General features: G+C 44.3%; 2 protein-coding genes across 2 annotated transcripts in view; both read right to left on the bottom strand.

The window, feature by feature from the left end:
* Positions 1–15,420, bottom strand: part of LOC118649184 (zinc finger protein 615-like) — a 1,009,024-nt gene that overhangs the window by 589,981 nt on the left and 403,623 nt on the right. The gene's annotated exons all lie outside the window — the stretch shown is intronic.
* On the bottom strand, positions 98–12,015 carry LOC118649236 (zinc finger protein 624-like). Its single transcript, XM_036296130.1, has 3 exons — positions 11,713–12,015; positions 10,726–10,852; positions 98–192 (listed from the first exon to the last, which is right to left on the bottom strand). The coding sequence occupies exons 1-3, from the start codon at positions 11,998–12,000 to the stop codon at positions 113–115; spliced, it is 495 nt and encodes a 164-aa protein (XP_036152023.1). The 5' UTR covers positions 12,001–12,015; the 3' UTR covers positions 98–112.

The raw sequence follows: 15,420 nt of genomic DNA on the forward strand, positions 1-15,420 counted from the left end.
AGGAGGGAGCTGATGGATGTTTCTCTCTCATTGATGTTTCTAACTCCCTATCCCTCTCCCTTCCTCTCTGTTAAAAAATCAATAAAATACATTTAAAAAAAAATAAATAAAATCATGTTTCTTCTGTGATGCACAAAGGATTCTTCCCCTTAAATCCCACTTGACCCATTCCATGGGATAAATGATGCAAATCTTCAGAGAAAAAGAAAAAAAGTGGATGATCAACACTGTGGTAGAACAACAAAGGACAAATGAGACAACAGACAAACGACCTATGTGAGCCCTTGCTGGCTTGGCTAGTGGATGGAGCTTCTCCCTGTGGACTGAAGGGTCCTAGGTACAATTCTGGCCAGGGCATGTGCCCGGGGTTGCAGGCTTCATCCCCAGGAGGTGGTGTGTAGGAGGCAGCTGATGGATGATTCTCTCTCATCATTGATGTTTCTAAATCTCCATTCGTCCCTGAAATCACTAAGAATATATTTTTTTAAAAACCCACCTATGTGAGTGACATCAGAAAGAATGCAGAATCAGAGATATGAGCATCTCCCCTGACCCCAGTGTAAGTAGACAGCTACTCACAAACAAAAAACCCGTATGAAATAGGAGTAAGAGTAACATGAAGACAGTATAACAGACACAAATAAAGAAGAAGTGTGCAGAAAGAATGACTAGAAAAGACTGGGTGAATAAACATATTTGCAAATACGCACAGTAAAAACCAAGGGTCAGAATTACCTCCAGCAGCCCCTGTGCTTTTGCTATCATTGACCAAAGTGGCCTGTTCTTAAAAAAACACTAGAAATTTTTGTTTAAAAACCACAGAATGCCTTGGCCAGTATGGCTCAGGTGGTTGGAGCATCATGCTGTGTACCAAAGCGTCGAGTATTCAATTCCCAGTCAAGGCACATATCAGTATATGGGTTCCATTTCCAGTTACCTTGTGTGCAGAAGTCAGTCGATGGATATTTCTCCCTCACACGGATCTTTCTCTCTCCCCATCCCATCTCTCTTCCTCAGCCATCTCTCTTCCTCAATATTTGAACAAGCATCAGTAAAAGGGAGATAAGACGGCAAAATAAAACAATACAAATATTGTCTACCCTTGAGTTAGACTAAAGCAAAGAACAAAAACCAACCAAACAACAACAAGCTTCAGGAGGGTAGGGGAGGCTGGGGAAAGGTCAATTGGGGAAGAAAAGAAAAATGTTCAAAGAAATGAAAGGTAAGACATTATACCTGACACTAGGAACCACAAAGCATCATAAGAGATGTTGAGCCCTAACGGGTTTGGCTCAGTGGATAGAGCGTCGGCCTGCAGACTGAAGGGTCCCAGGTTTTATTCCCGTCAAGGGCATATACCTTAGTTGTGGGCACATCCCCAGTAGAGGTGTGCAGGAGGCAGTTGATCCATGTTCTCTCTCATTGATTTTTCAAACTCTCTAGCCCTCTCCCTTCCTTTATGTAAAATATCAATAAAATATACTTTTACTTAAAAAAAAAGATGTTGATGTTAAGAGACAACATGACCTTCCACAGAGAAATCTGTCAAGATCCCATATGAGCTTCTGAAATTAATAAACAAATTCAGGAAGCCAGGAAAACTAAGATGGCGGCATAGGTAAACACCGGGAAATTGTCGCCTCACACAACAATTGAAAATTACCGCAAAGGACTGAGCAAACATCGTCCAGAACAACAGGAAGGCTGGCTGAGTGTAAATTCTACAACTAGAAGGAAAGAAAAGCACGCTGAGAGCCAGAGGCGCTGCGGAGGTGAAGTGCAGAGGTACGCCGGCTCGCGCGCGCGCGCGAGGAAAGGGGGTGGCGCCTGAGGACGCGGCTGTCTTTTTGAATCACAGCTCCCGACTGCTCTGAACTCCGGTTCCGGGAAGTCTCTGGGGACCCAGGACTCATACGGGGAGAGGCTGGTCTGTCCGGCAGCGGGCGAACTTGAGGGCGGCTTTCCCTCAGAGGTGCTTGCAGCCGTTACCGGGACACTGAGACGCGCGACTCCGGGCGGAGAATCGGCCATAGCTGCTTTCTCCGCCCTTTGACTCCCTGAGACCCCGCCCCACCCAGGCTGCGGCAGAGGCTTTTGCATGTGAATGTACCTAACTGCAGCGGAACCAGGCAGACCCGGAACTTCCAAGAGAAGGCCCAAGGCCCCTCAGCGGCTTGCATTGCTTCACAGCTGAGCCTCTTTGTGGCTCCTGCTGTGTGGCCTCAGGCAGAGGCTGAATTAGCACCTCCTTAGATCCAGGAGCCACTGTACCCAGTGGTCAGAGGGGGACCATCCAGACTGCAACTCCTCAGATCCATAAGGGACACACTCAGGGAGCAGACTCAGTGAGCACCAAAGCCCCACTGAAGCAAGTCTTGCCCCAGAAGGGTGTCTTCAGCACAGAAGTTCTCCCACTTTAGACACAGCTGATTCTCACAGCCAATTGGCCTGGAGGTCAATTCCTCCCAGTGATTCTACAACAACCAAGGCACCAAGAGTGCACCAAGAGTGTCCACCTCAGGTAACTGGGGAGGCTGAGCTACTGGGCCCTACAGGACACCTGGCGCACAGGGCCACTCTATCAACACAGGGAAGCTGCCAAAATGCGGAGACAAAGAAACAGGTCACAAATGGCAGAAATGGAGGAAAGCAAACGATTGGATATAGAGTTCAAGGCCACGTTTATAAGGTTTTTCAAGAATTTTATGGAAACCGCCGATAAATTTAATGAATCCCTCAATAAGTATAGTGAGACCATGGAGGACATGAAAAAGGACCAACTAGAAATTAAGCATACACTGACTGAAATAAAGAATAATTTACAGAGATCCAGCAGCAGACAAGAGGATCCCAAGAATCAAGTCAAAGATTTGAAATACAAAGAAACAAAAAATACCCAACCGAAAAAGAAAAAAGAAAAGAGATTCCAAAAATATGAAGATAGTGTAAGGAACCTCTGGGACAACTTCAAGCGTACCAACATCAGAATTATAGGGGTACCAGAAGGAGAGAGAGGGCAAGATATTGAAAACCTTTTTGAAGAAATAATGACAGAAAACTTCCCCTACCTGGTGAAAGAAATGGACTTACAAGTCCAGGAAGCGCAGAGAACCCCAAACAAAAGGAATCCAAGGAGGACCACACCAAGACACATCATAATTAAAATGCCAAGAGCAAAAGATAAAGAGAGAATCTTAAAAGCAGCAAGAGAAAGACAGTCAGTTACCTACAAGGGAGTACCCATACGACTGTCAGCTGATTTCTCAACAGAAACCATGCAGGCCAGAAGAGACTGGCAAGAAATATTCAAAGTGATGAATAGCAAGAACCTGCAACCAAGATTACTTTATCCAGCAAAGCTATCATTCAGAATAGAAGGTCAGAGAAAGAGCTTCACGGATAAGAAAAAGCTAAAGGAGTTCATCACCACCAAACCAGCATTATATAAAATGCTGAAAGGTATTCTTTAAGAAGAAGAAGAAGAAAAAGGAACTCTTACCATTTGCCACAGCATGGATGGAACTGGAGAGCGGATAAATACCACATGATCTCACTCATTTGTGGAATATAATGAACAACATAAGCTGATGAACAAGGACTGATCCAGAGACGGAGAGGCATTGATTGGACTGTCGGGACTTGGAGGGAAGGTAGGGGAGGGTGGGGGTAAGGGGCAAAGATCAACCAAAGGACTTATATGCAAGCATATAGGCCTAATCAATGGACATGGACAACGGGGGGGTGAGGGCATGAGTGGGGTGGGGGTGGGGGGTAGAGGGTAACGTGGGGACAAGGACACATATGTAATATCTTAATCAATAAAAAATATATTTAAAAAATAAAAATAAAAAAAAAATAAAAATAAACAAATTCAGAGCCCTGGCCATGTAGCTCTCCTGTTGAGTGTGTGGTCCCGATGCACCACGGCTGTGGGTTTTCTAGGCACATGTAGGGGACAGCCAATAAATGCTTAGATGGGTAGAACAGCAGATCAATGTTTCCCTCTCTTTCTCTGTTTCCCTTCCTGTGTCTAATATCAATAAATAAAGGCTGCCCAGTATGGCTCAGTGATTGAGCATAAACCCATGACCTAGCACAGTGGTTCTCAACCTTCTGGCCCTTTATATACAGTTCCTCATTAGTGACCCAACCATAATACTATTTTCATTGCTACTTCATAACTGTAATGTTGCTACTGTTATGAATCGTAATGTAAATATCTGATATGCAGGATGATCTTAGGCGACCCTGTGAAAGGGTTGTTCGACTGCCAAAGGGGTCGCAACCCACAGGTTGAAAGCAGCTGACCATGGAGATCAAAATTCCAGCCCTTGTCAGAAGATATGTGCAGGTTGCCGGCCCAATCTCCATTGGGGGGTGTGCAGAAAGCAGCTGATCAATGACTCGCTCTCATTATTCATGTTTCTATTGCTCTCTCCTTCTTTTCCTCTCTGAAATCAATAAAATATACTTTAAAAATAAATAATTTAAGGAATAAATAAATAGCCCTGGCCCGTGTCGCTCAGTGCTGAGAGTGCCTGCTTGCACACTGGAAGGTCATGGATTTGATTCTCTGTAAGAGGCAGGTATGTGGCTTTCAGGTTCAATCCCCCTCCTAGTGGGGGCACATGCGTGAGGCAACCAATCGATCTCTCTCTCTCTCTTTCTCCCTTTCTCTCTCTCTCTTAGAAAAAACATCAATGGAAAAAATATTCTCACTATTCAGGTGAAGATAAAAGAAGAAAGAATGGAATTCAGAAATGTTACGGGAGAGGAGATCCAAGTTGGCGGTGTACGCAAGGGCTTATACTCTCTTCATCCCACAACCACATCAAAATTACAACTAAAATACAGAACAACAATCAGCCAGAACTCCTGGAAAGCTGGCTGAACGGAAGTCTTAGGACAGTGGTTCTCAACCTGGACTGCACATTAGAATCACCTGGGAATCTTTTTAAAATCCTGATTTCTGGGCCTCATTATTAGTAACAATGAAACAGCATTTCCAAAGGATGAGGCCCAGAAATCAGGATTATAAAAAGATGCCCAGATGATTCTAATGTGCAGCCAAGGTTGAGAACCACTGTCTTAGCACTAGACAGGTAAAGTAGAAAGCACACTGATACTGGTAGGAGGTAAAGAGGCATGGAAGGTGTTGGTCGTGTACCCATGTGGGACACTTTTTTAATTGGGAGGGAGATCGTCTCTGCAGAGGTCACCTGGAAGAGGAAGAGGTCCCAGTACCACACCAGACGCCCAGCACAGGGTCCCAGAATGGGGAAAATAGGCCCTAATGGCAGTAAGAACTACGGGCTGTAAAAACCAGTGCGGACTGGGGCTCAGTGACACAGAGGCTGCAGGACCCCGCTGTGCTTCCTACAATGCAGTACCAAAATGAAATTTACAACCTCCCGCTTCTTCTGACCTCCAGGGCCTGGCGAGCCTGGTGGTGGAGGGGTGGATCAAGACACATATGAGAGGAAACTGGACTAACTGGCATCGACGCAGGAATTCGGGGGCAGCTTTCTCCCAGACAAAGGTGCTTGCTGTGGTCATTATACCTATGCTGCCACATCCGAGGTGGCAGGTCTTACTGACAACCATTTCTGTATGCTCCCACCTGGTGATTCCCTGAGACCTCACCCCATCCAATTTACAACTCCACCCAAGCTGTGTGCAGCAGCGTTTGTATATGAATTGCCTGCCCTTGCTCAGGCTAAAACCTGTCAAACAAGTTGCAGTTCGGTCAGGGAGCCCCAAACCTATCAATAAAAGGCCTATACCTGGCACAAGCACTAGCCTTCCTTGCTTCACAGCTGGGCCTCATCAGGGCACTTCCAAACTCCATGCAAAGAGGAGAATCTGCAGATCTCTCTGTAGATGCTGCTGGGTGGCTCCAGGCAGAGGCTGACTTTACACCTCCCTGGAGACCCAAGAGCCAGTGTACCCAGTGGTCAGTGTCATACCACAGCAGCTTAAAACTCCTCACATCCATAAGACATACACTCAAGGGGCAGACTCACTGACCACCAAAGCCCTACTAATGCATGTCATGCTCCATAGGCGTGTCTCCTGCACAGCAGCTCTCCCACTGTTGTCGTAGTTACACCCATTAATGCTGAAATCCTCAAGAAGGGTCCTAGGTACAACTCCGGCCAGGGCATGATTTCCTTTCACCAGGTAGGGGAAGTTTCTGTTAGTATTTCGTCTTTTTTTTTAATTTTCCTCAAGAAAATTCCGGCAAATCAGATCCAGCAATATATTAGAAAGATCATACACCATGACCAAGTGGGATTTATTCGGGGGATGAAAGATTGTATAATATCTGCAAATCAATAAATATGACACAACATATGTACAAAATGAAAGATAAAAATCATTTAAGCATATCAATTGATGCAGAAAAAGCATTTGACATAATCTGACAGCCTTTCTTGATAGAACGCTCAGCAAAGTGGGAGCCCAAGGATCACACCTCAACATAGTAAGAACCTTATATGACAAACCCACAGCCAACATCATATTCAAACATCATACTCATTCAGCAAAAACTATAACCATTTTCCCTAAGAACAGGAACAAGACAGGGATGCCCACTTTCACCACTCCTGTTTGATATAAAACTGTAAGTGCTAGCCAACAATCAGACAAGAAGCAGAAATTAAAGGCATCATAACTGGAAAAGAAGAAAACCGTCATTATTCAAAGATGACATCATATTGTACATAAAAAACCCTAAAGACTCCATCAAAACTACTAAATTTTTTTTTTTTAAACTACTAAATTTAATAAATACATTCAGAAATGTGGCAGGATACAAAATTAACCACCAGAAATCTATGGCTTTTTTATACACCAATGACGAACTCAGAAAAAGGGAAACAAACAAACAAACAAAAAATCCTATCTACCATTGCAACAAAAAAATTAGGATACCTAGGAATAAACTTAACTAACTAGGTAAAAGACCTGTATGCCGAAAACTATAGGAAGTTGAAAAAAAGAGATACAAGAAGATATAAACAAATAGAAAAATATACCGTGTTCATGGACTGGTAGAATCAACATGATTAAAATGTCAATACTACCCAAAACAATCTGCAGATTCAATGCAATCCCCAGAACAGAGAATCCAAAATCGACCCAAGCCATTATCCTCAACATCTGTCAAACGAGACAACAGCATACAATGAAGTCAAGATAGTCTCTTGAATAAATGGTGTTGGGAAAATTGGACAGATACATGCAAAAAAAAAATAAACTACACCACCAACTTTTATCATAAATCTGTAAACTTAAGATGGGAAACAATAAAAATCTTAGAAGAATCCGCAGGCAGCAAAATATCAGCCATATATCCTAGCAATGTCTTTACGGATACAGCTCCTAGGGCAATGAGGGCGAACCTATGACACGTGTGTCAGAGGTGACACGCGAACTCATATTTTTGTTTGATTTTTCTTTGTTAAATGGCATCCTATCTAATAATAGACAAACATGGTAATTGAGCATACCTTCGCTATGCCTCCATTGGCTAATCAGCGTGATAAGCAAATTAACCAACAAAGATGGTGGCTAATTTGCATACATAGGCGCCAAGAGGCAGAGAGAAGTCTGAAGGCGGCTCCAGCTGGAGCAGCGAAGGCCTGGGTCCGTGGTGCAGGAGGAAAACCGGTGCCGGCAGCCAGGGAAAGGGAAGACCTACTGCACAAATCTTTTCGTGCAACAGACCTCTAGTTGAAATATAAATAATAAACATCAAAAATATAAATGTTTGTTTTACTATGGTGAGAGATATCAAAAAATTTCTATATGTGACACGGCACCTGAGTTAAGTTAGGGTTTTTCAAAATGATGACACACCGAGCTCAAAAGGTTCACCATCACTGTCCTGGGGTAATGGAAACTAAAGAAAAAATGAACAACTAGAACTATGTCAAGATAAAAAGCTTCTGCACAGCCAAAGAAACCATAAACAAAACAACAAGAAAGCCCACTGCATGGGAGAACACATTTGCCAATGTTATATCCGATAAGGGTTTACTCTGCAAAATTCACATGAACTCATATATGGTAAGAAAAAGAAGGTAAACAATCCAATCAAAAAATGGGCAAAGGACCTAAATACACACTTTTCGAAAGTGGATATACAGAAAGCCGAGACATATAAAAACATGCTCAAAGCCACTTATCCGAGAGACGCAAATCAAAACGACAATGAGATATCATCTCACACCTGTCAGGATGCCTATCATCAACTAATCAACAAAGGACAAGGTGCTGGCAAGGATGTGGAGAAGAGGAACCCTTGTGCTCAGCTGGTGGGAATGCATACTGGTACAGACACTGTGGAATATAATGTAGAGTTTCCAAAAAATTAAAAATGGAACTCCCAATTGACCCATCTAGGAAAATATCCCAAGAAATGAAAAACAGCCCTAGATGGTTTGGCTCAGTGGATAGAGGGTCAACCTGCAGGTTGAAGGGTGCCAGGTTCGATGCCGCCCAAGGCAACATGCCACGCTGTGGCTCCCAGTAGGGTGCATGCAGAACACAGAGATCAATGATTCTCTCCTATCATTGATGTTAATCTCTCTCTCCCTCTCCTTCCCTCTCTCTGAAATCAATAATGAAATATTTAAAAAAAAGAAATCAGAAACACCAATCAGAAAGGACATATGCACCCCTATGTTCACAGCAACACAATTTACAATAGCTAAGATTTGGAAATAGCCTACCTGCCCATCAGTAGATGAGTGGATTAAAAAACTGTGGTACATCTACACAATGGAATACTAGGCTGCTGTTAAAAAGGAGGAACTCTTACTATTTGCAACAGCATGGATGGAACTGGAGAGCATCATGCTAAGCAAAATAAGCCAGGTGGAGAAAGATAAATATCACATGATCTCCCTCATTTGTGGTCAATGAGGGAAAACTGCGACATATGTAATACCATATATATTACTTTAAACAATAAAGAATTTTTAAAAAAGAAATATTGTGAAAATATCCATACTACACAATGCAATCTACAGATTAAATGGAACCCTGAGGATAATTCTTATGGTATTTTACAAAGACATGAAAAGAGAACCTTGAAATGTATAGAACTAAAAAAATGTGAATATTAAAAACAATCGTGAGTGAGAAGCAAGCTGGTAGCATCACACTTCCTGACTTCAATTTCTTACAAAGACAAAGCAAGAAAACATTGTGTTACTGAAGAAACACAGACATATACATCAACAGAAGAGAACAGAAAACACAGAAATAAACCCAGACACATACTTTCAAGTAATCTTTGTCAAAACTGCAACACAGCCGAAACCGGTTTGGCTCAGTGGATAGAACGTTGGCCTGCAGACTCAAAGGTCCCAGGTTTGATTCCGGTCAAGGGCATGTACCTGGGATACGGGCACATCCCTAGTAGGATGTGTGCAGGAGGCGGCTGATCAATGTTTCTCTCTCTCTCTCTCTCTCTCTCTCTCTCTTCCTCTCTGTAAAAAAACCAATAAAATATATTTTTAAAAAATGAAATAAAAATAAGAGAAAAGTAAAATGTTTAAAAAAAACCTGCAAGACAGAGAAGAAGGGAAAGGTAGTTTCTTCAATGAATGGTGCTGCTGAAAATCAATACTCACATGGAAACAGAACAATACTGGACACCACTGATAAAATTTAACACAGCATGCATAACAGAATTGAATATCAGCGCTAAAACTTAAAATGCCTAAGGACAACCCAGAGAAAAAGTGTTGGAGATTTGTTATGACATGATTTTCTGAATGTGACACCAACCACCAACAAAAAACAAAACCAAACAGTCGAGATGGCAACAAATAAAGAAAAAAGCTTCTTCACAGCACAACAGCAATACACAAACTGAAATGAAAGGAAATCGAGAGAACAGAAGAAAATAATTGCAAATCCTATGAAGGGATTGCTTGGAGAGATTGTGGATTCAGTTCTGATCAGCACAATAATGCAAATATTGAGATATAGACAGAAATTCAGTCAAATAGTTGCAGTTCCCAGGGAATAATAAAGTTATGTTAATACTATATTGGAGGCTAATAACAATGCAATGACTTGTCTGAAAACCAAACTCGATATAACTTCATTAAAAATACTTTATTGCTAAGCACTAGCAACAAGCATCTGAGCTTGCCAAAAACATGGTGGCACTAGACCTGCTGAACGCAGGGTTGCCAAAAACATGGACTTTGTAGAAAAGCGAGTGTGGGGAGCAATATCAGCAAAGCACAATTAAACACATGCAAAAATATGTGTTCCTGTATGTAATAAGCAATTAATATATAAAATATACAGGGTAGTTAGAACACTCTTTAACCAAAAAATACAGTTAAGAAACAGGATAAGGATGTAGAGACAATTCTCCAAAAAATATGTACAAATGACCAACAAGAATATAGAAAATGTTTTCCTCACTGATCTAGGTGGAATCTCTGAGGCTTCCTGTAACACTACCAATCACAAGTCCTTCCCTGTGAATTTAGTACAGCGGGGAGTATTGGAGCTTCAGGAATAGAAGGGAGCAGTGGAAACAGACCAACCCTCCACAGGACAGCAACTACCTAAGAAACTGGAAAAACAAGCAGTACCACAGTCTACAGGGAAGGACAGAGCACACCCTGGGAGATGGGGCCTGGGAAACCTCAAAGCCAAGTCCAGGTCTCTGGTGAGACTGAGGGAGGGTCTTACCCAGCGAGGATATAAGTTCAAAGTTCTCCAGCATCACATTCAGGTACAGCTGTCTCTGACCCTCATCAAGGAGGCTCCATTCCTCCCTGGAGAAGTACAGGGCAATGTCCTCAAAGGTCACGCCAACCTGTCAGAATGGAGACAATTAAAACCAGAGCTGCCTTTCTGAGAATCAGTAACTACTCCTTACACAGCTTCACCACCCCTCAACCTCCTCCAGGGCACCCGGGTTAGTGTGGATACAAGGCCCTAATGCTCATCACAGTCCCATTACTAACTGTGATGGCCCTCAGCAGAGCAGCTGGGTCCGATGGAAAGCATTGGGGGAGGGGAGGGGAGAGGGCAATGCCATTTAAGTATCTGGGAAATGCCTGCAGAGCCCCAGTCTTCCTGCCAAGCAACACCACTGCAGACTCCTAGATCCTGCCACCAAGACAAAGCCAAGTGTCGGTTTATGCTTCGCCTTTAAGTCCCCACACCAGGTCCTGGGAACCGTAAGCTCACACTTCCTCCAGATGTGCACACCACTGGGTAATGTTTATCCCCTTCCCATGTTCAGATCCCAGGTTCACTCCCTCAGCTCTGCCCCCTTCCTGCTCCAATGCCACCGGATCTCGCTGGACTCACCCATGAACTTGGCATATGGCGTGTAGAGAGCTTGGAGTCCAGCCGGATCCAGGACCACCACAGGCCCTGATGGACCCCACAGCCCGGAAAGCCCCGAATGAGGCTGTGCCGTCCTCCTGCAGCCTCTGCTCTTTCCGTCAATACTCACAGCCACATCCTCAGGGAACTTCAGATGCAAGTAACCCCTGTCCTCTCTGCCCTGCACCTGCTGTGTCCTCAGAAGCCACAACACTCCTCTCTCCCCTCCACCTTCCTCACGGTCCTCCACGCGGGACTGAGCTGCAGGACGGGACATGCGCCCTCCCCAGGCTGTGGTGTGTGTGTGAGGAGGCGGTGAGGGCCTGGGGGACACAAACTCACCTCAGCCCGTCTCCTCAGCGGGGGCGCCGCCATTGCCCTCTGTGGGCTGAGTGGGCGGGAGTAGAAGCCGCTGCAGGAATGGCGGTTCCTGTCCCGGCCCTGGCGTGCGTTCGGGTGGCGACTCCGAGCTTCAATCCCACGTGGGGGCTGCGAGCACCACTGGAGGCTCCGACCATTGGCTGTGAGGCGGGGAGCCCCACTCTCCGGCCTTCTCCAAGGGACTGCGGACACGGAAAACCTCTCCACCTGCGACAAAAATCTGAGAAGACGAAATGCTGCCACGAGCATTACCGGTCCCGCCCTCCCGAAGCGCCCAAACGGAAATGCCTTCTCTGACCCTCCATTGGCTCCGCCTGATGCCACTCCAGGCTTGGCCTTCTGGGTAATGTAGTTTCTAAGCGCCAAGGGCAGGATCCAGTATTTCTCAGTTGACTCTAGGACTGGATTTAGGGGCAAATAGCCCAAGAACACACCAAGTACACGCAGGGTCCTCTAGCGCCTTCAGGGGAGGTGATTTCCGAGGCAAGTTTGCTTCTCCTGCACCTGAAGGGCTTTCTTTAGCTGCGGTTTTGCATATATTTGTTCAGGACTTGCTGTTTCTGAAGGGCAGGCATTGTTTCTTCATTCAAGACTTTTGGCATGTGTTTCCCTGGGGCCATATGTATCTGGAGGAGGTTGTTCAAGACTCTAACTGCCCTAACCTGCCTCCATTGAATCCATTATACAAAGTTAAGGTCACAAAACAGACGCTCATACTTAAGGGCATCTGCTTCTGATGCCATCCAAAGTGTCAGCTCTGCCTGGGCTGCAGTGTGGATAAGATGGTCAAGAAACATATGAAAAGATGCAAGATATTGAAAACCCATTTGAAGAAATAATGACAGAAAACTTCCCCTACCTGGTGAAAGTAATAGACTTACAAGTCCAGGAAGCGCAGAGAACCCCAAACAAAAGGAATCCAAAGAGGACCACACCAAGACACATCATAATTAAAATGCCAAGAGCAAAAGACAAGGAGAGAATCCTAAAAGCAGGAAGAGAAAGAAAATCAGTTACCTACAAGGGAGTACCCATACGACTGTCAGCTGATTCCTCAACAGAAACTTTGCAGCCCAGAAGGGGGTGTCAAGAAATATTCAAAGTGATGAATACCAAGAACCTACAACCAAGACTACTTTATCCAGCAAAGCTATCATTATTGTTCAGATTATTACAGTTGTTCCTCTTTTCCCCCCCATAGCTCCCCTGCACCCATTTCCCACCCCACCTTCCACCCTCACCCCCCACCCCACTGTCCTCATCCATAGGTGCACGATTTTTGTTCAGTCTCTTTCTGCATGCCGCACACCCCTTTCCCCCCCAAGAATAGTCAGTCCACTCCCTTTCTATGCCCCTGATTCTATTATAATCACCAGTTTATTCTGTTCATCAGATTATTTATTCACTTGATTCTTAGATTCACTTGTTGAGATTCATATTTGTTGTTCATAATTTGTATCTTTACCTTTTTCTTCTTCCTCTTCTAAAAGGATATCTTTCAGCATTTCATATAATACTGGTTTAGTGGCGATGAACTCCCTTAGCTTTTACTTATCTGTGAAGCTCTTTATCTGACCTTCAATTCTGAATGATAGCTTAGCTGGATAAATTAATCTTGGTTGTAGGTTCTTGGTATTCATCACTTTGAATATTTCTTGCCACTCCCTTCTGGCCTGCAAAGTTTCTGTTGAAAATCTGCTGACAGTCGTATGGGTACTCCCTTGTAGGTAACTGAGTTTCTTTCTCTTGCTGCTTTAAGATTCTCTCTTTGTCTTTTGCTCTTGGCATTTTAATGATGATGTGTCTTGGTGTGGTCCTCTTTGGATTCCTTTTGTTTGCGGTTCTCTGCGTTTCCTGGACTTGTAAGTCTATTACTTTCACCAGGTAGGGGAAGTTTTCTATCATTTCTTCAAATAGGTTTTCAATATCTTGCCCTCTCTCTTCTTCTGGCACCCCTATAATTCGGATGTTGGTAGGATTAAAGCTGTCCCAGAGGCTCCTTACACTATCGTCGTATTTTTGGATTCTTTTTTCATTTTACTTTTCCGGTAAGGTGTTTTTTGCTTCTTCATATTTCAAATCTTTGACTGGATTCTTGGGATTCTCTAGTCTGCTGTTGGGAGTCTGTATAATATTCTTTATTTCAGTCAGTGTATGCTTAATTTCTAGTTGGTCCTTTATCACAACCTCGACGGTCTCATTAGATTTCTTGAGGGTCTCATTAAGTTTATCGGCGGTTTCTAGAAAATTCTTAAAAAACCTTCAAAGTGTGGTTTTGAACTCTATATCCAGTAGTTTGCTTTCCTCTATTTCTGTCATTTGTGTCCTGTTTCTTTGTCTCCATGTTTTTTTATTCTTCACTGTGTCGATAGAGTCGTTTTCTATGCTAGGTGTCCTATAGGGCCCAGTGGCTCAGCCTCCCCAATTACCAGAGGGAGACACTCTTGCTGCACCCCCTTGTGGGCTTTGTGCACAGTCTTGTTGTAGTTAAGCCTTGATTGTTGTAGGTAACACTGGGAGTGACTGTCTTGCAGGCCAATTGGCTGTGAGAGTCACCTGTGTCTGCAGTGGGAGAACTTCTGTGCTGGAGACACCCCTCCGAGGCAAGACTTGCTTCAGTGGGGCTTGGGTGCTCACTGAGTCTGCCCCCTGAATGTGTCCCTTATGGATCTGAGGAGTTGTAATCTGGATGGTCCCACTTGGACCACTGGGCACACTGGCTCCTGGATCTCTAAGGAGGTGCTAATCTAGCCTCTGCCTGAGTCCACCCAGTGGGAGTCACCTGTGATGCAATGCAAGTTGCCCTGGGGCCTTGGGCCAGCTGCAGATTGTTAGGTAATTATCAGGTTGCAAAGGGCCAGACCTTTCATATGTAAAAGCCTCCTTGCAGGGCTTGGTTGGGGCAGGTCTCCAGGGATCAACAGGGTGGAACAAGCAGCTATGGCTGCCCTCAGAGGCCCCACTTCTCAGTGTCCGGGCAATCGCTGCAAGCACCCCTGAGAGAAAGCTGCCCTCGAGTTCGGACCAATTCCAGACGGTATAGTTTCTCCTGTATGAGTCTGGGTCCCCAGAGACTCACCCAGATATGGAGCTCAGAGATTGAGACTCCCTCCCGGTTGAAAAAGACAACCCTGTCCTCAGGCGCCAGTCCTCTCTGCATGTGCCTCTGTAGCTCTGTATTTTACTTCCACACCACACCTCCTCTGAGTCTCAGTGCTTTTCTCTTTCCTTCTAGTTGTAGAATTTCCACTCAGTGAGCCTTCCTGTGGTTCTGTATGATGTCCGTTACTTCTTTTAGTTGTATTTTTGAAGTGTTAGTGAGAGGCAGCAATTTCTGGTGTTTACCTACGCTGCCATCTTGGTTTCTCAGCTGAACAAGATATTTTTAAGGCTACATTCTTGCTATATCTCCTCCCTGCTTTTGTCACACCTCAGAGATACTTGGCACCAAGGACCTCTTGATTATAATCAATGACAATGACTGCTCCACAGAAGATAAACAAGCCTGGATTTCCTCTGATTTGTGTACAAAGGTCTCCTGTCGTCTTTTCTTCAAAATAAATTTCTGGGTGCAGCTTTAGATGAAGTCCATTCCTTCTAATGGAATTAGGTGAGTGTTTCTGCAGTGAAGTAACTGAACAAAATGGCAAACACCATCATCTGAAAAGC

Source organism: Myotis myotis, unplaced genomic scaffold (genome assembly GCF_014108235.1).
Source record: "Myotis myotis isolate mMyoMyo1 unplaced genomic scaffold, mMyoMyo1.p scaffold_m19_p_28, whole genome shotgun sequence".
In the NCBI taxonomy this organism is placed as follows: Eukaryota; Metazoa; Chordata; class Mammalia; order Chiroptera; family Vespertilionidae; genus Myotis; species Myotis myotis.